The sequence below is a fragment of the Rhinolophus hipposideros genome (genome assembly GCF_964194185.1).
Source record: "Rhinolophus hipposideros genome assembly, chromosome: 8".
NCBI lineage: Eukaryota > Metazoa > Chordata > Mammalia > Chiroptera > Rhinolophidae > Rhinolophus > Rhinolophus hipposideros.
The window spans coordinates 64,005,583-64,028,527 of NC_138054.1; the positions used below are offsets into that span (position 1 = coordinate 64,005,583).

Sequence of the window (22,945 nt, forward strand, 5' to 3'; positions counted from 1 at the left end):
AAGCATTTCTTTATATCTGCTTTCCTGCTCTCCAAGAATGAGGAAACCTGGAAGCGGGATGATAAAGAGGTAATTCCTCTAGGTTTGTCTTAGGTCAGTGCTTACACCCCCATTCCTTAGCAGATTCATTTTTAAATGATACTAGTGGCTAATAAACTCTTAAGTGGGATATTCAGTAAGGGAGTAAATACAAAAGCAGGGATTGTTGATGCCAACCAAGTGTTCTATCTTCCTTGCTCTGAATTTAAATGTGAGACTATTTGGAGCAGGGCCTCATCTGTATGTAGCTCCTAGGGTTATCTGTGGAGAAAAGAAAGAAGTTGCTTGAGAGATCTCATAAGTTTTAGGTTAAAACCTAAATTTTAAAACTTAGGTTTTAACCTAAAACTTTTCTACTACCTTATCTCCCAGTACTACTACTATCTCCCTTTGTGTCCTAGGAAAGTTACTTAACCCGAGTCTGTTTTCTTCATCTGTAAAATAAAGTCAGATGTGCTCGCTTTGGCAGCACATATACTAAAATGAAGACGGAGAGGTTATGAAGATTAATATATGTGAAAGCACGTTGCAAAATGCCTGCCACGTAAAAACTATTCAACAAATGTTGGATTCCTTCCTTCCTTCCTCCCTTCTTTCCTTCCTTCCCTCCCTTAAGTAACTAGAATCATTTAAAATGTTGGGTTAGGGGGCCGGCCGGTGGCTCAGGCGGTTAGAGCTCCGTGCTCCTAACTCCAAAGGCTGCTGGTTCGATTCCCACATGGGCCAGTGAGCTCTTAACCACAGGGTGGCCCGGTTCAACTCCTCAAGTTCCTCAAGGGATGGTGGGCTCCGCCCCCTGCAACTAAGATTGAACACGGGCACCTTGAGCTGAGCTGCCTCCCGGATGGCTCAGCTGGTTGGCGCACAGGCTCTCAACCACAAGGTTGCCAGTTCAATTCCTCAAGTCCCTCCAAGGGATGATGGGCTGTGCCCCCTGCAACTAGAGACAGCAACTGGACCTGGAGCTGAGCTGCGCCCTCCACAACTAAGACTGAAAGGACAACAACTTGACTTGGGAAAAAGGCCTGGAAGTACACACTGTTCCCCAATAAAGTCCTGTTCCCCTTCCCCAATAAAAAAATCTTTAAAAATAAAAAATAAAAAATAAAATAAAATGTTGGGTTAAAGTGCATACATAGCATTATACTGAAAACAGATGAGTGTTCAGAGCAGAAGAGAGTGTTCAGCGTGGTAGTCTGAGCCACAAAGATCATGTGCTACATCCTAACTGACTCAAGAAGAAATAGAAAATCTGAGTAGACCTGGAACAAATAATGAAATCAAACTAGTAATTAAAACTCTTCCAACAAAGAAAAGGCAAGGACAAGATGGTGTCTTTAGTTAATTCTATCAAACATTTAAAGAAGAAATAGAATTCTTCACAAAGTCTTCCAGGCTGAAAGACAAGGGGACACTTCCCAATTTATACTGTGAGGCCAGTATAACTCTGATACTAAAGCTAGACAAAGAAAATACAAGACCAGTAATTCTTCATGAATATAAGTGAAAAAATACTCCACAAAATATTAGCAAACTGAATCCAGCAACATATACACCATGAGTGAGATTTATCCCAGGGATGCGAGGCTGGTTTAACATCTGAAAATCAGTTAATGTAATACACCATATTAATAGAATAAAAGATAAAAACCACATGATAATCTCAATAGACAAAGAAAAAACATAGCACCCATTCATGATAAAAACTGTCAACAAACTAGGAATAGAAGTGAATCTCCTGTGCATGATAAAGGGCACCTACAAAAAGACTTATAGATAACATTTTATTTAATAGTAAAAGATTGAATGTTTTCTCCTAAGATGGGAACAAGGCAAAGATGTCCTCTATGGCTGCTTCTATTCAACATTGTACTAGAAGTTATAGCCAGTTCATTCAGACAAGAAGAAGAAATAAGTGGCATCCAGATTGGAAAGGAAGAAATAAAATTTTCTTTCTCCATGGACACCATGATACTATATATCTGCATATAGAAAATCCCAAAAAATCCACAAAACAGCTAGACTTAATAAGAGTTCAGCAAGTTGCAGGACCTAAGATCAATATGCATATACAAAAGTCAGTTATATTTCTATGTATTGGCAATGATCACTCCAAAAATAAATGATAAGAAATCAATTACACTTACAATCTGAAAGTGTAAAAGAATCAAAAAGAATAAAATACTTAGGAGTAAATTTAATAGAAGACTTATATGCTGAAAATTATGAAACATTGCTGAGAGAAATTAAATAAAATTTAAATATATGGAAATACATTCCATGTTCCTGGATTGGAAAACACAACATTGTTAAGTACAAACCCTATCAGAATCTCAGTAGATTTTTGTAGAAATTGATAAGTTGATCCTAAAAGTTATATGGCAATGCACAGACCCAGAATAACCAAGAGGCAATGGAACTTTAAGAGCTATATACGATGCCAGAGGCGTAGTAGATTGGGGGAGGGGGGTTATCAGTTTGTGAGGGGTGTAAATGTCTAACTATTGCTTTGTACACCTGAAAGTAATTTAAAAAAATAAAATAAAAAACAATTTTGAAAAAGAAGAAAAATGTTGAAAAACTTACACTTCCCAAATTCAAAACTTACTATAAAACTACAGTAATCAAAACAGTATGGTACTGGCATAAAGATAAACATATAGATCTGTGGCACAGAATTGAAAGTCCAAAAATAAATTCTTATCTTTATGGTCAATTGAGTTTTACCAAAGATGTCAATGCAACTCAATGAGCAAAGGATAGTCTTTTACACAAATAGTGCTGGAAAAATTTGATATTCACTTGCAAAAAGACTAACTTAGACTCTTATCTCACTTCATACACAAAAATGAAAATAGATTATAGACTATAGACCTAATGTAAGAACTAAACCTATAAAAATTTTAGAAGAAAACATAGCAGAATATCTTCATGAACTGGGGTTAGGCAAAGAGTTCTTAGATACAACACCAAAAACATACTCCATAAAAGAAAAAAAAATTGATAAATTTTTTCTTCAAAATTAAAGACTTTAAACCTCAAAAGACACCATTAAGAAAATAAAGACGGCAGAAGGTCCAAAATGGCGGAATAGACAATGTAATTATCATAATGCTATTTAAGGTGTATATAAAAGCATGATTGTGAAAACCAGAATTTTTTAACAGCAATCAATTACAGAATTAGAAATTAAAGTAAAATATTTCCGTTTCAAAACATACTGTGTTTCCCCGAAAATAAGACCTAACCGGAAAATAAACCCTAGCATGAATTTTCAGGATGACCTCCCCTGAACATAAGCCCTAATGCGTCTTCCTAACTCTGAAGGCTGCCGGTTCGATTCCCACATGGGCCAGTGGGCTCTCAACCACCAGGTTTCCGGTTCAATTCCTCTAGTCCCTCAAGGGATGGTGGGCTCTGCCCCGTGAACACGGCACCGTGAGCTGAGCTGCCTCCCCGATGGCCCAGTTGTTGGTTGGAGCATGTCCTCTCAACCACAAAGTTGCCAGTTCAATTCCTCGAGTCCCTTGTGGGACGGTGAGCAGCGTCCCCTGCAACTAAAATTGAACACCACACCTTGAGCTGAGCTGCTGCTGAGCTCCTGGATGGCTCAGCTCGGTTGGAGCGCGTCCTCTCAACCACAAAGGTTGCCGATTTGACTCCCGCAAGGGATGGTGGGCTGCGCCCCCTGCAACTAGCAACGGCAACTGGACCTGGAGCTGAGCTGCGCCCTCCACAACAAAGACTGAAAGGACAATAATTTGAAGCTAAACGACACCCTCCACAACTAAGATTGAAAGGACAACAACTTGGAAAAAAGTCCTGAAAGTACACAGTGTTCCCCAATAAAGTCCTGTTAAAAAAAAATTAATATAAGACCCGGTCTTATTTTCGTGGAAACACAGTAGTGGTTAAATAATTATGTTTAGCCACTTAATCTATAAAAACAAAATTTAGAAAACTATACTATTGTTAATATATGCATGTATATATTTCTCATTATTTATGAAAGTTTCTGGAAGACTTATTTAAATATTGTTTATATAAAACCGAATGGTTTATTTTCACAGTGTCAATGGGATTTGAATATCACTTCTCTGCTAAATTTAATTCATAGTAGGAACCTGAGCTCCACAAAATCAGCTTTATTAATTTTACATCCTTTACCTTTTGAGTATTAACTAAAGTTTAATGTAAGTAATGGAATATTTTAAATAATTTTAAAGATTCTATTCTTATTAAAACTACTGCCTAAGAAAATGAAACCCCAAAAAAGGAAAAGATAAGAACACTTAACAACTTAATAAGATGACAACCCAATTTCAAAAGGGGCTAAAGTTTTGAAGGGACATTTCACCAAAGAAGATATACAGATGGCTAATAAGGACATGAAAAGATTGTCAACAGGGGTGGCCAGATGGCTCAGTTAGAGCACGAGCTCTGAACATTAGGGTTGCTGGTTCGATTCCCACATGGGCCGGTGAGCTGTGCCCTCCACAACTAGATTGATGGACAATGACTTGGAGCTGATGGACCCTGGAGAAACACACTGTTCCCCAATAAAATTTATTAAAAAAAAAAAAAAAGATTGTCAACATCATTAGTCACTAAGGAAATGCACATTTAAACCACAGTGACATAATACTTCACATTCACTAGAATGGCTGTAATAAAAAAAAACAAAAACACAGAAAAGGCAAATCTGTAGAGACAGGAGGCAGATTAGTGATTGCCTGAAACTGAGGGTGAGAAAGGGGGTTGATTGGTCGCAAACCGTCATGTGAGATTCTATTCAGGTGATAGAAATGTTCTATAACTAGATTGTAGTGATAGTTGTACAGCTCTGTATATTTTCTAAAAATCATTTAATTCTACACTTAAAATAGATGAGTTTTATGGTAGATAATACTTTGATAAAGCTGTTTTTAAAAAGATACACCTACAAAACAATCAGCCAAATTTAGGACACGGAGTGTTCTGCAAGACAGGTGACCCACTCTAATAATAATGACTTGGCAGGGGAATAAAGAAGGGGAACTTTATAGAATTATTTTGTAATGAAATAACCAAATGCAATGTGAGACTTTGATTGGATCCTGATTTGGACAAACTAACTGTAAAAAGACAAATCTGACTATGGATTGGATAGTAGATGACATTATGAAATCGATAATTTTATTAAGTGTAGTAATGACATGGTGATTATATTTTAAAGTCCTTATCAGTTAGAAATGCATATTACATGTTCTGAAGTATTTATAGGTAAAATGACAATGGAGTGTGCTTTAAAGTACTATATTAGTTTGCTAGGGTTGCCATAATAAAATATGGGTGACTTATAATAACAGAAATTTATTGTCTCATAGTTCTGGAGGCTAGAAGTATGAAATCAAGGTGTTGGCAGGGTTGGTTTCTTCTGAGTGCTGTGAGGGAGAATTTGTTCAATGCCTCTCTCTTAGCTTCTGGTAGCTTCAGGCATCCTTGGCTTGTAGATAGCATTCTCCCTGTGTTTTCATATTGTCTTCCCTCTATGCACAGCTGTCTCTATTCAAATTTCCCCTTTTATAAGGACACAAGTCATTGGATTAGGGTCCCCCCAATGACCTCATTTTAACTTGATCATCGCAAAGACCCTATTTCCAAATAAAGTTACAATCACAGGTACTGGGGGTTAGGACTTCAAAGTCCACTGGGGGATACAATTCAACCCATAATAAATGCAACAAAAAAATTTAAAAGTTTGGAAAATATTTATAGTTGCTGAAGCTGTCTGATGGGTACGTGATAATTTATGTTCTTCTCTGATTTTGTATATGATTGAAATTTTCCATAATAAAAAAATTTTAAGAAATGTATGTGTGAAAGAGATTTAAATTGATATTTGTATACTTGTGTTCATAGCAGCATTATTCACAATAGCCAATATGGGAAAGCAACCCAAGTGTCTATAGACAGAAGAATGGATAAACAAAATGTGGTACAGTAGCCCTCCTTATCTGTGGTTTCATTTACCCACGGTCAACAGAGATGGGAAAATGTTAAATTCCACAAATAAATATTTCATAATTTTTAAATTGTGCGCTGTTCGGAGTATGAGCGTGGTGAAATCTCACGCTGTCCAGCTCCATTCTGCCTGGGACGTGAATCATCCCTTTGTCCAGCGTATCCACATTGTATATGCTGCCTGTCTCGGTTATCAGCTGGACTGTCACAGTATCGCAGTGCTTGTGTTCAAGTAACCCTGATTTTACTTAATAATGGCCCCAAAACACAAAAGTAACGATGCTGACCTTTCGGCTATGCCAAAGAAAAGCCATAAATTGCTTCCTTGAAGTGAAAAGGTGGAAGTTCTCAATTTAATAAGGAAAGAAAAAAAAAATCATGCTGAGGTTGCAAAGATTTACAGTAACAATGAGTCTTCTGTCTGTGTAATTGTGAAGAAGAAAAAAGAAAATTATGCTAGTTCGCTAAGAGAGACAGAGAAACCACATTCACAGAAATTTCATTACAGTATGGTTTTATAATTGTTCTATTTTTTGCTTTCATTTCTCTGTGCCTAATTTATAATTTATATATATGTACATATATGGGGCTCAGTACTATCCCCAGTTTCAAGCATCCACTCGGGGCCTTAGAATGTATCCCCTCCAGATAAGAGTGAACTATTGTTGTCAGATTCATAAATACATAAAATAGAACGGTGGTTGCAACGGGCTGGGGGGAAGGGGAAGGGGAAGTTACGGTTTAATGGGTACAGAGTTTCATTTGGGGAAGATTGTAAGTTCTGGAGATGAATGATGGTCATGGTTGCACCACAATGTAAATGTACCTAATGCCACAGAACTGTATACTTGAAAATGGTTAAAATAATGAATTTTATGTTATGTATATTTTACCATAATAAAAAAAAATAGAAAAAGAAAGTAATTTGTGCAGGAAATTTCTTTGAGGAACTTTGAGAGATAATTGCTTCCCTTGATAGACTGTAAGCTACGGGGTGGTAGAGATCAGCTCTGTTTTGTTCATTTCTTTATCTAGCACAATGCCAGTTGTCATCACTAGACCATTAGTAAATGATGTAGAATGAATGTTTGCAGTGGTAAATTCCTCAGTGTATTGACTTGCAAAAATCATTTTTTCAGAAGGAATTTTCTCCACCTGATTAAATTGCATTATCTGCATTTGGAAAAAAACAAAGTGAATGAGATGAGTACATAATTTCTACCATCTTTTCAAGTAGTATTCTAGGAGACATATGATTTAGTATGATTTTAAATGGGTAGAAAAGGAAGGATTCCTGGAGAAGTAGACTCACACTGATCCTGGAAAAGAATGCCCAAAATATGGAAAGGCAGGATGAAAGAGTGAACAAAAGACGTAGAGGCCAAAATGAGAGGGGTGGGGGAAAGTGGGAATTATGGTGCGTAGATAGTTGCCTCTTTAGAGCAGCATGGGACTCAGTGGAGCCTTTGCCTTGCACCTTCTCACTTCACCCATAGTCAGACTGCAAGGGTGTTAGAAGTTGGAGGAACCTTGGCAGTCAAATAGATATTCCAGAGAAGACATGTATTAAAGAATTTGGAGAGAACTTTGGATAAGGTGAAATTGACAACAGAAATATTAAAGAGGGAACTGAGGCTATGGAGCTAATGGCTGACAGGTAAATATCATGCGACCTGAGAAGTCTGCCCCTGCTGAGCTCAGAATGAAGTCTTCACTCAGGGAATGCAGTATGCAGGCATGAGTGCTCATGTGCCATTGGTTTTGCGAACTGTCAAAGCCAGAGCTCTGTCTGGGGTTTGAGGACAGGTGTAGACAGGTCTATTATGCAGACAGGCTAATGACTTTCATGAAGATGCTTTAAAGCCATTGATCTTTGTGTTTAAACAGTAAGTACTTGTCCTTGGATCTTTTCCAGTACTTACTTCAAATATACATTTCTTGTTCTAAAATATTACTAATAAGGATTATTAATAATTGTTATAATTATTTCACCTATTGTTTTTGTTATTTGCTTTAAAAATTGGTATCCCTGTTAAGATCATCAAAAATATTTTATTGCCGTAAAAAAAATTTTTTAAGATTTTTTCTTTTAATTGGGGAAGGGGAATAGGACTTTTTATTGGGGAACAGTGTGTACTTCCAAGACTTTTTTCCAAGTCAAGGTGTTGTCCTTTCACTCTTAGTTGTGGTGGGTGCCGTTCGGCTTCAAGTTGTTGTCCTTTTCAGTCTTAGCTGTGGAGGGCGCAGCTCAGCTCCAGGTCCAGTTGCCCTTGCTTGTTGCAGGGGGCACAGCCCACCATCCCTTGCAGGAGTTGAACTGGCAACCTTGTGGTTGAGTGGATGCGCTCCAACCAACTGAGCCATCCGGGAGGCAGCTCAACTCAAGATGCCATATTCAATCTTAGTTGCAGGGGGCAGAGACCACCATCCCTTGCGGGAGTCGAATTGTTGAACCAGCAACCTGTGATTGAGAGCACACTGGCCCATGTGGGAATCGAACCGGCAGCCTTTGGAGTTAGGAGCACGGAGCTCCAACCGCCTGAGCCACCGGGCCGGCCCAGCCCTAAAATTTTTAAACATTACAAATTAAAATCTACAACTTACTCTTTTAAAAATAGGTCTATAAAAATAACACAAAGATATTCTTTATGTTCCTGATGGCGTATGTTGTCTTAGGTTTCCTAGTTTTTTGTATCTTTGTCCATTTCTGTTCTACTTTTCTAAGATCTTTCTCTTTTCTTCTTCATTCCCTTTTCCTTTTTTCTTTTTATAATAGACCATTTTAAAAATTCTTTTATGTTAGATGAAGAGAAGAAAAAAACATGGGGGAGCTTTACGATGATCTTACAGACTCTGAAGATTAAATTTTTTATGCCATTTCTCTGAACTTTTATTTTTATTATTGAAAGGATATTTTAATTTTTACTGCAGTGGACTTTTTCTATAGTTGACAAATTATGTTTTAAATTATTTTAAAGCATACAATTAAAACTCTTTCTAATTGCCTTATTAATTTCCATTTTCTGATTTACTTTATGTTGTAAAAACCCAAAGCATCTCTGGCTCAGAACAATCAGCCAGTTACTCAGATTTTACTGGCGCCTCTTTGAGGTTTTTGGGTTTTGTCTGTTTGTTTTGTTTTAAAATATCAATTCTTATTTCTCATATCATTCTAAAATAATAAACTGAAATAAGGAAACCACCTATTTTGGCAACTTAAATGCCACTAACCTCCCCATCCCAAGATTTACATTCACTACAACTTTAATTTGAAAGAAAAAAACCCTCTCTAAATTGACATCTCTGTTTCTTCATTGTATTCTGATTTGTAGCTAAATCTGTAGTAGTCAGCTAAATTTTGGGAAATTTTTTTTCTTAAAAATAGGAGAATTTTTTTTGTTTTACCTACTCTATGGAATGGGAATAAAAAGTTGGAAAAACTTTATAAATTATAAAATGCTATATGAATGTTAGTGCCATTTTTGGTAGAGATTGATAACAGTTTAGAATATGGTTATTCAAACTTTTTTTTTCTCCTTTTAATTTTTTTATTAGTCAAATTTTAAAGGTATTCCTTTCCTGGCTGTATAATACAAATTGACCACTGCTATAAAAATGAGAGTAATATATCTACTTCATGAGGTAGTTTTGAAGATTCAGTAAATACAGGGAGAGTATGTTGAATGATTCAAGGAATTTGTAAACCAAGGGACTGAACAGAAAAGTGCAATTTTCCAAATTTTTTAGATCAAAGTAGAGAATTATTAGGGTGTGAGCTTCAGATGAAACCCTGAAGTTACAAGGAAACCACATTCACATTTGCAAAATTCTGTTTCCAGAGGAAATAGAATTTCTACTTTCTTCTTCATCCTCTTAGTATACAGCAATTGGCTGGTGTGTTGGGTGTGTGTTATGGGTGTGGGATTCCAAGTCTGATTCCTCTGTTGCTCTTTTGGAAGCATTTTGTTCCCCCTTCTCCCAAGAGTGGAAGCGCAGGGTGGTGCACCTTAACTTATTTGATAAATTACTTCTAGAGTATCTAGATCCCGTGAGAATAATTTTCCTTAAATCTATAAGCCAGTCAAAGCAAAGTAACACTGAATAGAAGAAAGATGACAACCAGGAAGCTATGATTAGAATCTTCACTTTTCCACACTCTTCGTTCCTCATCTCCCTCAGCTGTCTGGGTTTTTTAATTAAATAAAATGACCTTGGGCATTATAAACATGATATTTCTTAAGGCTAAAACCAAAATGGCAAACTAAAATAGACAACAACTAGGCAGATGCCCTAATTTGACCTAATTTATTCATTTGTTTGTTTATTCAACAACTATTTATTAAACATTTACTTTGTGTGAGGTACAATGCTAAGTGCTTGCTATAAAGATAAATCTCTACCCTCGGAGAACTTTTAGTTTAGTGGGAAAAAGACAAGAAAATAGGCTGTCACCTTACTGTGTGATAAGTTATCTGATAGAGGCAGACATAAGTGTTGTGGGAAGCAGGAAAATGTTAGTTACAAGAATTTGATAGAAGAAGGTGGCTTCTCAGTGATTTGATGGCTCATCGATTTTGGTTTAATGTCTTTAGACGCCTAAAACCTTCATAAAGAATGAGATAGGATTTCAATAAAGGGATGACCTTTTCTGGGGTAGAATGTACTATCTTGGTCTCCCCAGAGTGGGATGTAGGCACCTTACAAACTTATTAATGCCTACTACCTAATAATAGGATAGAACCCTTGTTATCTGATTGTGAGTCCCTTCTCTCTTTTGTATTTGCAGGTACCCTAGAATACGTTTCCACACAGGTCTTGTGGACGCCCATCTCTACTGCATGAAAAAATACGTTGTGGACTTCCTAATGGAAAATGAGTAAGAAAGAGGGAGATAGAGTCAAAAAGCCACAGTGTTTAGGCTACCGTGTATTAACAGTTTTAAACCTTGATAATGTTAGATAACAGGTTTATATAATCAACAATTGATTTTCACCTTTGTTTTAGAAATGAAATTATGTTATCAGCATACCATTATTTTATCTGTATCACAGAGTCCCCTGCTTGTATTTTTGGAGTCTGTGTTGTAACAAACCAGAAAAATATTTTTATGAAACTAATAGTAACCTGTGATGCCTGTCTGCACAGTACCAGTCTCTTCTGACTTCCTTCTGCAAGGGTGAGCTCCCCAGCTCAAGTGCTATTTGTCTCCAAGCATATGTCCTTCCTCTAGGCAATTATCCTATAGATGAGCCCTTTTAACAAAGGGCCAGACTTACCCAAGAGGAGGAAATAAAGAAAAGCAAGTTTCCATGCAATTTTAGGAAAGAAGTCCACTCTACTGAGTGAACTTTCATGAATGCAGAGAAACAAAATTTGGTACTTGTCTGATTTTGCTTTGAGAACAGAACTGTGGACTTTAAACACATCCTATGTCTGGCAGATTGCAGGACTTGGGTTTCCAGAGAGAAAACCTCCTTTTGAGGTTGATCTCAAGGATTTTTGGTAGGAAATGTAACTAGAGTCCTCAAAGGAACAGCCAGGAAAAGATTTAATAACTGCACGGTAAAGAATTGCGGGTAGTCTCCTTTGATGGCTGCTGAGTAAGTTTCTGCCTTGAATAACACTGGCGGATGGGAAAGCAAGCAGGCTAATACCACAGCAGCAAGTTCCCTCAGACCGGCTGAGGAAGGAAATAGGAGAACCTGAGTTTAAATGCCAGCATGCCCTTGGCTGATGGACTTGGATATATAGAGGAATATTAAGGGGAAGGGGAATTATTCTTCTGTGCCCAGTAGATATTTCTTGCAGCATCCTAACCCTCACCCCCACAATACCTGCTAAACGCCTACAGGAAGGCCCATGTAGAGCCAATGGTAAAACAAATCATTTGGACTCCTGGAAAGCTTCCCCAGGGATTGTAATTTCTCTGTTTTCCCTCCCAGGACACTGTTCCCCTGCTCTCCTCTGATTTACTATTCGTTTTTTTCATTCAATCAATAAATACTTATTAAGCACCCATTATGAGGCAGGCATTGCGCTAGATGAACTGTGGGATCAATGGTGAATAAACAGACATAGGTCCTCTCATGGAACTGACAGCTAAACTCCACAGTGAACTGTAGAAACTTTGCTTTTTAAACAGCAAGAAAACTTACCTGAGAGAATGATCCAGGACCTGTTTTCCAGTTACTAGTCTGGGCTATTCATATTCCAAAAATGAAGTTAACTCTTGGCCATTAAAGAGTTTAGTTTTTATTCCCAAATGGATAGGGAGCCCTGTGAAATAGGCTCTGGCTTTGATGTGCTGGGAGGGATTGCAATAGTAGAGATCATTGTTTGTTTTTTTTAAAACCGTTTACTATGGAGAATTTCACACAAGTACAAAAGTAGAGAAAGTAATGTAATAAACTCCCATGAATCCGTCACACAACGTCAACAATTATCAATTCATGGCCACTCTTGTTTATATATGCCACTATCCATTTCCCCACCGTCACACCAGATTATTTTAAAGCAAGTCATTCTGATATAATTTCATCTGTAATTATCGGGAAATATTTCAGTATGTATCTCTAAAACATAAACGATGTTTTTATCTTTTAAACAAATACCTCAATACCATTATAATTCCTAAAAATAAATAAATAAATAAGAAAATAAATAAACAAAAAAACTAACAATGCTTCCTTAGTACTACCAAATGGGATTGTAGCTTTTGGTATCTGTGTACCAGAATGCCAGCATCCTGGCTGCTGTAGCTCCTTTTTAGCTCATTTTACCACCACCAGTTAGTTATCTGTTCCCATACCTGGCAAGTGTAATATAGTGTTATGTCCCTTGAGGACAAGCCTGAATTTGGTGATTCTGTGGCCTCTGGCCAGAAACTCTGCCAAATGGGACTTTCTCAGAGCCTGCTACAATGGAGAATGATATAGAGACTCACCTCAAACTACTTCCCCATCTCAAGATCTACTAGAGAGACTCTCATCTCTTTCTTCCCCCATCTATCCTTCACTTCTCAGAGTTGTTGGGATTAAAGGATTAAAATTGGTAAATTTCAACATACGAGGAACAATATAAAGACATAGCAGGACAAATTAGAATAGTACTTGAGGGAGACTCTTTCTTCCTGTCTGAAATAGTGGAAGTCTTATCTCAAAGTTGTGGGAGATGGGGTTGAATGGGTTGGCGGGATCAGCATGCAGGATATCTTGAAAGCTAAACAGGGAGTTACAGATCTTTAAACAGAATAATCCCATATGGAATGAGCAATGATGCAACCTAGCAGGAGAATATGGATGATTCTGAGTGAGAAAGAGACTCCTTCAAGGTAAGTAGGAATCATTTATTATAACCTGATTATGAAATGTTAACTCTTTTAGGGATGGAAAGGAAAAAGTAAACGTATGAGACACCACTTCAAGAAAAGACTGCTTTAGCAGTGTTATCTTTCACTTATGGAAGTTAACATATTCTGCCCTGTGTCTTTTCTGGTTGTTTACATGTTAATTCTTCCACCCGAATTCTTTGAGATTAGATACCCACCTGCATTGGTAAGGCATTCAATATATGCTTGGTGAATGAGAGGAAAGGAAATGTAGTCATAGCAGAAGTAATTTGGTACATTAGCAGTGAAAAAAGAGATGAGGATTTCTGCAGTTTACTAAGTAGGAAAGCTGTGAAGAAAAGAAGACCTGCACTGTCTTTAACAGGAAAAGTTTAGTAACTGAGCTTTGTGAACTTGGACAGGTGTCCACCCTTCTGTACCTCACGTTCCTCATCTGAAAATTGGAAATAATAGTACGTGTCCCATATGGTTGTTGTGGAAAATACTTGTAAAGAGCTTAGAGCAGTAGTTGATGCAAAGTAAGAACTTGAATTAACTTTTAGTTGGTCACCTACTGGTGTCGGGTACTGTGTTGCTAAGTGGTAAATATAAAAAGGTGGCGTTTTTGCCTTCAGATTGCTCATAGGTTAGGGAGAGAGGGACAGGTTAAACAAATTGTTACAGTAAAATGTGGTAAGTAGTATTAGAATATAGTAGAATAGTACAATGGAAGCACAAGAGAATTTGGGGGGATAATGGAAATACTCTATATCTTGATTTGGGGTAGTGATTACAGTAGTATAATTTGACAAAACTCATTGAACTGTATGGTTAAAGTGGGTGTATTTTATTATATGTAAATTACATTTTTAAATTGAGTTTAAGTTTTGAAAAATGAGTTGGACTTGCCACAATTTTTTAAAAACTCAAAGCAACGGACATGTAATTATACCCAAATATATTCTTTTTTTTTAACTTTTTTTATTTATTTTTTCCCCCTTCTTCTGCCCCGACACTCCAGTTCAAGCTGTTGTTTCTCAGTCTAGTTGTGTAGGACACAGCTCCCTGGCCCATGCTGGTATTATGAGCCTTGTGCTCTCCCCAGCTGAGCCAGTTGGTCACCGGTCGTCAGCTTACGGCTGACGGCTGCTCACAATGGCTGCTGGCCACTCACTACAGCACACGGTAGCCCATGGCAGCACACAGCAGCCGGCGGCAGCTCATGCCAATCTCTGGCTGCTCACAGCAGCCCAGCTCCAGGGAGAGCTGTTCACAATCTTAGCTGTAGAGGCACAGCTCACTGGCCCATGTGGGAATCGAACCGGCGACTTCAGCGTTAGGAGTATGGCTCTCCAACCACCTGAGCCACCAGCCGGCCCCTTTTTTATTTATTTTAAGTGTTTTTCCAGGACCCATCAGCTCCAAGCCAAGTAGCTGTTTCAATCACAGTGGCCCATGTAGAGATCTAACCGGCAACCTTGTTATTAAGAGCACTGCACTCTAACCAACTGAGCTAATTGGCAGCCGTCCCCCCCAAATATATTCTAATTGCTGTGTTGGAGGCTGAGGATGCTAAGATGAATACAAAATATCATATGCCATTGTCTTCTATAAGCTTGAGAAAATTGTACTACGAAACGAGAAAAAAAATGAGTCAGAGATCCCAGTCTTAATAAATGGGGAAAGGATACTTCAGGCAGTATCATGACAGCTCTGCTTTAGAAAGACTCCAGCAGCAGTGGGTTGAAGGAAGAGATTGAAGGATTATTGGACTGAGCTTACATCAGTGATTCAGATTTACTTTAGTGGCAAAACCCATCCCTAAAACTGGGCAGAATTTAATGGCCTAATGTATTTACTTACTGTTTCAATATTGATTTTTAGCTAACATTCAAGTCATATCTCAACTTGCTAGTCATTTGCCTCCAGACTCTTCCCTTCTAATCCATCCTTCCACAAAACCAGAGGGCTTTCTAAATTGCCAATCTGACCATATCATTACCGGTTTGACCAGCTTTGCCTTGTCCCAAGCATTTACCAGCTAAAGTAATACATGGGCACAAGGAAGTAGTACATGGGGTAACAAGACTATGACAAAAGTTGCTGAGGCCTGCTACAGTGTGACTCGGATGCTAGTATCTGGATGACGACCTGCTTGTCTACCTGTGCACTGAGGCACTTTGCTTCTATTACCAGGTGATTTTAGACCTCACCCACGCTTTCTAAGTATCACATAAATCTTAAAAGCCATTAAAAAATAAATAAAAAGAGGATTGATAAGTTTGACTAATAACAATTTTTTTATTAGTTTCAGGTGTACAAAGCAACATACTAGTTAGACATTTACACCCCTCCCCACTAATTTTTAAAGTTCTGCGTGGTGGGGAGAAGAAATAAAGTCTAAAAATAACAACAAAGGAGGGGGAGGATATTTGCAATACCAGGGTAGCCCAAATACTAAATTACAAAGAGCACTTTAAAATTAATAATGAAAAGACAAATGACAATAGAAAAATGGGCAAAAGTTGTAGAAAAAGCTAGCACACCTATGAAAGATGCCTGCTATCACTCATAAATACAAAATGCATATTAAACAGTTTTATTTTTAAAAAAAGCTTTTATTTATTTATTTTTAAGTGTGTTTTTTCTAGGACCCATCAGCTCCAAGTCAAGTAGTTGTTTCAATCTAGTGGAGGGCGCAGCTTACAGTGGCCCATGCAGGGATCGAACCGGCAACCCTGGTGTTACGAGCATTGTGCTCTAATCAACTGAGCTAACTGGCTGCCCCATATTAAACAGTTTTAGAATATGATCTTCATCTGTCGTATGGCATAGATTTTCAAATTTTGTGATAAGGCTAGCAAAGCTGTAGGGAAATTCCCTTATAGTGTTCTGTATAAACTTTCTGAGGGGCAAGCAGTTGATAATCTGTCAAAACTTAAAATTACATTCTTTGACTCAGCAGTTCCTCTTCCAAGAATCTACCCCACAGAAATATTTACTCAAAAGTATGGAAACATTCATTGCAAAATGTTCTTTGCAGCATTGTTCATAATAGGAAAATTATAACAATTTAAATACAGTACATTATGGTATGTCCATATTGTGCAGCTATTAAAAAGAATGAAGTATATGGTGATATGGAAAGATTTCCGGATATATTTACTTAAGAAAAGGCAAGTTGTAGTATTAGTGTATATTTTCAGTGTAATATGATTCTATTTTTTGCTTTAAAAAATAAAAGGATATCCGTATGTTTTCGAAGGTTTTTTTTAAAATCCATTTCTGAATACAATCTGAATACAGATGGATGTTCTAAAGATTCTCTTGAACATTTCAATTCAAAATATCTTAATGTTATTTATAGAACTAGAGAAGAACCAAATATCAAACAATTATTTTTAAGAAAAGATTTTACCAGCTTATATTCTGACTACCTTTGTTTGAGAGTAACTGTCTCAAATCATCCTTAATAGTAATGAGAATTGTTTTAAATCTGGCAATTTGGGGAAGAAATTGCATCTTGTTTTAATTTTTATTTATTTAACAATATTTTTGAACATTTATATCTACTATTTCTTTGTTAAGGATAGTAATCTTTTTGTCCTATTTGTAGCAATTATTTTGTCTTTTTAATTTGGTGGAGTTTTTTATTTACAGCTAGTAGTCAAGTCTGTTGTTCTCCTTTGTGATTTCTTATTTCTTAGGAGCTTAGAATTTCATAAGGCAGGTGTTTCTGGGAAGGCTGTGTTTAAGAGGGAAGGGAGAAAGGAGTTGCCCAGGCCCAGGGCGGTGGATCCAGCTGCTGGTCTTCAGCCCCAAAGTCAGGATGTTCACAGTGGTTCACGGTGTCCTGTCCCACTTCTTGGCACAGCCTTGAGTTGCCTCTACTTTGAGTAGGAAACAGGAAGAATACATTTTGTCCTCCATTATGCTCTAAGACAGCTGCATTATGGGAACTGACCTGACGCTGAGTGCCAGCAGAGGCAGGTGGGACCTGGCAGGACTGCCTCATGTCCTCCCTTCAAATCACTGTCTGATCGCCTTTAAAGGGCTGTGCCTAAAGGAGCTGTGTGCCAAGGTTTGTTTGCTTGCTTCTTGCAGTGACAGTTCTGTTTGGCCCATAATGTAAATATCATGGCTCTGAGATCCCCCAGCTGCCCATGCTTTGTCATTCTTCAAAGGAAACTGACTTGTTTTCCACCAGAGGGGGCCAAGGAACATTTGCTACCCACACTGCTTTGGCACATTAAAAGAGGAGAAAAAGAGCTAAGAGTAAATGTTGTTTCGTTCTTTGTATTCATATGGAAATTTTTAATCTCTATCAAAGGATCAGGAGAAAAATCACATTGTAATTCAGTACAAGAGCTTCCAGTTTACACAGAATGTTTCAAAGATGTTAGACTTGATCCTTTAAAAATGATAAAAACCATGAACTGTGTAGCTCCAGGGTTCATAATTTTTCTTATCCTCCTCAGCCTCCGCTTCTGTCTTGCCTCCTACCTACACTCCATCTGTGTGGTCCTGTGTCAGCCTGCAGAGCTTCTTTGAATGGGGGCTGGGGGAGGGGGTGAGAAGTATATACAGCAGCAATCAGGTTTATAGGGCTGTTTTTAGAATCTGTAATTGGTCTCCCTGACTTCAGTCTTCTCATTCCTGACCACCGTCTTCTTCATTCTCTCTATTCCAGGCCTATTTCCACTGCTACAAGAATGATCTTACTAAGAAATAAAACTGATCATGTCACTTGCCTGCTTAAAAATTACCATTGGCTTCTCAGTTCAGGCTTTCCAGACTGCCACAGAAGGCTTCCATGATCTGACTCCATTACCCACTTAATCAGCCTCACCTTCTACCCTCCTCCTTAAATTAATAATTTGGCTACTGTCCACTGGATTACAAATTCTCTGAAGTCAGAAACGGTGTATTTCCAAGACCAAGCACAGTTACTGGCATATTAGTAGGTGCTTGTTAAATGTCAAATAAATTAATTAGTGGTTTAAAATTCTAAAAGGTCAAAGTGTGAGAGAGAAAACTAAAAATTATCTGCTAGTCTCTCACCCCTTTGTGCTTTCATTTCCTTTGCTCAGTATAAATCAAAAACATATTTGTTGTACTAAGGATCAGGTTACTTCTTCCCATTACAGATTCCTGGTCCTTTAGACCAAAAATCCTGTCTCAATACCCACCAGAAAACACCACACTCCGTGACACCAAAAAAGGCAAAATGAAGGAAAGCTCCAAGGCTCTTGGCCAAGGTTACTTACTGCTAGTATCTGAATGATGTAAAAATAGTGCAGGAATTTTTTTTGCCTCTGAAAGTTCTTTTAGGCATTGATCTTTGATCTTATTTTCTGTCAGTGCTATCCTAAACTAACCTGATTACATAAAAGTAAACTGAAGTTAATTTTGTTGTGGAAATTCTTTGCTAGCCATTGGTAAATGAGTACAACTGTTATAATGTGAGGAAGCCCACTCTTAAGTAGATGGGAGGATGAAATCTGCATGAGAAGTTCTTAGTCATTAGAATGGATTTTAAATTGGCAGAATCTAAATCAAACAAGGAGAGTAGTACCATAAAAGCTAAGAAAAAATGAGAGGCAAGAAACTTAAGAATGACCTATAATTGTAAAATTTGATAATTTGCATAAAGAATAAAAGAATTGCCTATAGCCCCTTTACTATGAGGGAGCATAGAGCAGAACCCATGTGTGCAGTCTTTGAATAACACAACTGTTAGTAGTAGAAAAAAAAGTCATCACCACAACAGATTAAAGGGAAAAAATATGAGTCCATAGATGCAAAAAAATTTTTTAATAAAATTCAATGCCCATTCATTGATAAAAGCTCTTAACAAGTTAGGAATAAAAGAGAACTTCCTTGATCTGATAAAGGATATCTACACACAAAAAAAAAGCCTATAGCATGTGCCGTCTATTGGCTATAAAGCATGAACCCCAATATCTACACATACAAGACAGTCAATAAATGATACTTCGATGATGGAAAAAAACTGCAACAATCATCAGTCTAAATGATAAAATATTTTTAACGTTCCTTTTAAAATCAAGAACAAATACGGATGACTGCTATCAGTGCTTCTATTCAGCATTATATTGGAGATTTTAGCCAATATGGTAAGACAGTGAAAAATAGAAGATATAGGGATTAGAAAGGAAGAAAGAAAATTGTTGTTTTCATAGTTGGTATGAATGTCAGAATCTACAAATAAATTATTAAAATTAACAAGACTTTTTAACAAGGAAATTGGCTGGAAAATCAAAATGCAGAATAAATTGAATTTCTATAAACCAACAAGAAGAAAACAATTGTTTAAAAGATGCCATTTATAATACCAACAAAAAATATACTTAGGATTAATCTAACAGAAGATATGCAAGGCCTTTATGGAGAAAAATTCGTAATGTTTTTTAAACAACTTTTTTCAAAAGACCAGAGCACTCTACCTTCTCATGGGTTATTGCCAATTAAGAATCAAGGCACCATACATACACACATGCTCACTCACACATACCATGTAGATGGAACTTTGTGAAACACTGTTTTCTGCATAGATCAGAGGAAGGGATTCCCATATTCAGTACACTATCCTCCTACCTCCAGTCTGAAGCTGATAGAGAACTTAGATCTGCTGCTTCTCCAGAACTGCCAAATCCATGCCACTTTTGATCTCTGTCAGTCACAAAGTGGCATGACCAGAAGGAAGTTGGCTTTTTCTTGGATGCACAGAAGATCCAAATAATCAGATTTCTCCTATTTGCCCACTCTTTCTTCCTAGGTCGATCACTTCCATCCGAAGTGAACTGATTCCATATCTAGTAAGAAAACAGTTCTCCTCAGTTTCGTCACAACAAGGACAAGAAGAAAAAGAGGAGGATCTAAAGAAAAAGGAGCTGAAGTCCTTAGGTCAGTGCTTGGGTTGGTGCAATATGGGTAGGGTTAGCAGCACCTTGGAAAAAGAAGCCTACCTCAAGGCAACATATCCTTGTCTAGCCAGCAGGCAAGACAGGCTAGCTGATGCCACTCTCTGAGATCTGGGTAAGCTTATGCAAGCAGATCCTATCACTGTGCTCTTCAGGGACAAGCTAATCATACCTCTGGTTCATAGCTCTGGTTTGGCTGTGTTCCTCACTGGACTATTTTGACTTTAACTCTGCCCACTTTTCAGTTCCCCTGTTCTCCAGGCTCTGGGCAGCCCCACTTCTGACTAACTTAGTTTGTTCTGTCAAGGAAAGAAATGTGAAGGAGTATATAATTACAGTCCAACCAGAGGCCAACCAGACTGTCTCCTTTCCAGGATGTAGGGGCGAAGTCTGCCTTGTTTGCTCTCATATCCCTGCCTAGAAAAAATATATTTATCAAATAAATTATTAGCCCTGTCACCTGAGGCAGGTTACTCAGTCTTTTTTTCCCCAAAAACAGTACTTTTTTTTTTTTTTTTAACAGGACTTTATTGGGGAACAGTGTGTACTTCAAGCCTTTTTTCCAAGTCAAGTTGTTGTCCTTTCAGCCTTAGTTGTGGAGGGTGCTGTTCAGCTTCAAGTTGTTGTCTTTTCAGTCTTAGTTGTGGAAGGCGCAGCTCAGCTCCAGGTCCAGTTGCCGTTTCTAGTTGCAGGGGGCATAGCCCACCATCCCTTGTGGGAGTCGAACCAGCAACCTTGTGGTTGAGAGTCTGTACTCCAACCAACTGAGCCATCAGGGAGCTCAGCGGCAGCTCAGCTCAAGGTGCCGTGTTCAATCTTAGTTGCAGGGGGCGGAGCCCACCATCCCTTCGGAACTCGAGGAGTTGAACCGGCAACATTGTGGTTGAGAGCCCAATGGCCCATGTGGGAATCGAACTGGCAGCCTTCGGAGTTAGGAGCATGGAGCTCTAACCGCCTGAGCCACCGGGCCGGCCCAGTACATTTTATTTGACATTAGACAACATACTCCCCAATTTGTGATATGTAGATTGATTTAGCTTGCTTTTTGGTGTACTCAGTCTTCTAAGCCCCAGTTTTCTTACAAAATAAAAGATCTCAAATGATTATTATAAGAATTGAAAAACTGGGGCCCAGGTATCAAGTCCTGTGCTATTTCTGTCATAGCACAACTACCACGTATGAAAATAGAGGCTAGCCCCACAATATGGCTGGTCACTGAAGCCTGGACACTTGCTTGGGTTACTTCATGATTTACAAGTCATCTATTTTATTTTGCCTAGTAGTACTTGATGTTGGTCAAACTTGCTTGTAGGACCTCTTTTTAAGCATTTTTGTATCATACAATATTTCAAACGTACAAGAAGGCACATTGCCTCTTTTAATTTGACTTAGTCTTTCAGGTTTTAGTTGGATTTCCCCCGGGTTCATGCTCCATGGGTGAGTTCCAGGGAGAGAGGTGTGAGTTGTACCCTCTTTCAAAACTTGTCTAAGTCTATATCCCCTGTGTCGGTCTCTCTCATTCACTTGCTCTGTTTGGGTGTTTATTCTAAAGATATTTACAGTTTTATAAAAGAAACCAGTACACAGACCTTTGCTCCCTATGATGCCTGCTGGAATGTCTGTCGAGGAGACAAATGGGAAGATTTGTCCAGATCACAGGTGCGCTGCTATGTCCACATCATGAAAGAGGGGCTCTGCTTTCGAGTAAGCACCCTGGGACACTACATAGAAGCAAACAAACAGGTGAGAGGATGAGTTTACAAGAGAAATCATGGGAGCTCCTACCCCAGAAACAGACTGAGTCCTTTGTCTTGTTTGTTCATTAGGTACACAGTGACTTGCTCAGATTCCCTCTCATTCCAAAGGTTGATCAGGACCTGGCATGTCAAGGTGGACCATTGTGGTGCCCAGGTCCAGCAAAAGTGAAAGCAGAGGGCCTGGTCCGTCAAGGCAGAGCCTCTGTGACTCCAGGGAAAGGCTAAGGTCTCCACGAAGTCTGATTCATAGTCTCTGGGTTCAGTAGCTTTCTGTGATTCTGCTCAGCATGCGGATATCTACAGTACTTCATAAACAAGCAGATAAATATTGCATAATCATTGCTGTGATGAAGCAAACGTAAGCACACAGGAAAGGCTTTCCTAAGAAGGTGAAGGAACAGAGTATAGAGTAGCCAGATGGCAAAACCTCAAGGAAAGAATGACTTTGAGAGAGAAGTATCTGGAAACATCATTAGAGAGTAAAGAGTCTTGCTAACCCCCTTCTCTTAACCCTGAGATTTATGAGATACGGAGAATGAGTAGCTTCTGTTGAAGGGGAAACAGTGCCGTGAAAAACAAGCGAGGTTTTAGTTTAGTTAAGGGATGGAGAGGGGGACAGTGAAGAGGCTAAGGATGTAAGGGGGCTCTTTACTGTGTAGCAGGCTCAGGAGGAAGGTTTTAGGAGGGAGGGATGATGAGACCATGGAAAGGAAATACAAAGCAGTATAGGATTAAAAGGAGAATAGGAAAAGATAGATAATTGTGGAAACTACATTGGGGTGGCATTCAAGAACTTTGAGGATGAGATGCTAAAAAGAATAGCTGTTGACATGGTTCCTGAGAGAATCCTGTGAAATCTGTCAGTGCAGGTATAA

The 22,945-nt window shown here is 38.3% G+C and overlaps 1 protein-coding gene across 5 annotated transcripts in view; it reads left to right on the plus strand.

The window, feature by feature from the left end:
* EIF2B3 (eukaryotic translation initiation factor 2B subunit gamma) overlaps positions 1-22,945 on the plus strand; it is a 107,549-nt gene that overhangs the window by 59,539 nt on the left and 25,065 nt on the right. For 4 of the 5 annotated variants that reach the window (XM_081057476.1, XM_081057479.1, XM_081057477.1 and 1 more), the window contains 3 exons: positions 10,829-10,918; positions 20,169-20,296; positions 21,866-22,056. In XM_081057476.1, coding sequence (XP_080913602.1) covers positions 10,829-10,918; positions 20,169-20,296; positions 21,866-22,056 — 409 coding nt within the window. The remainder of the gene's footprint in view (positions 1-10,828; positions 10,919-20,168; positions 20,297-21,865; positions 22,057-22,945) is intronic. The other variant, XM_081057478.1, reaches the window with a different exon arrangement.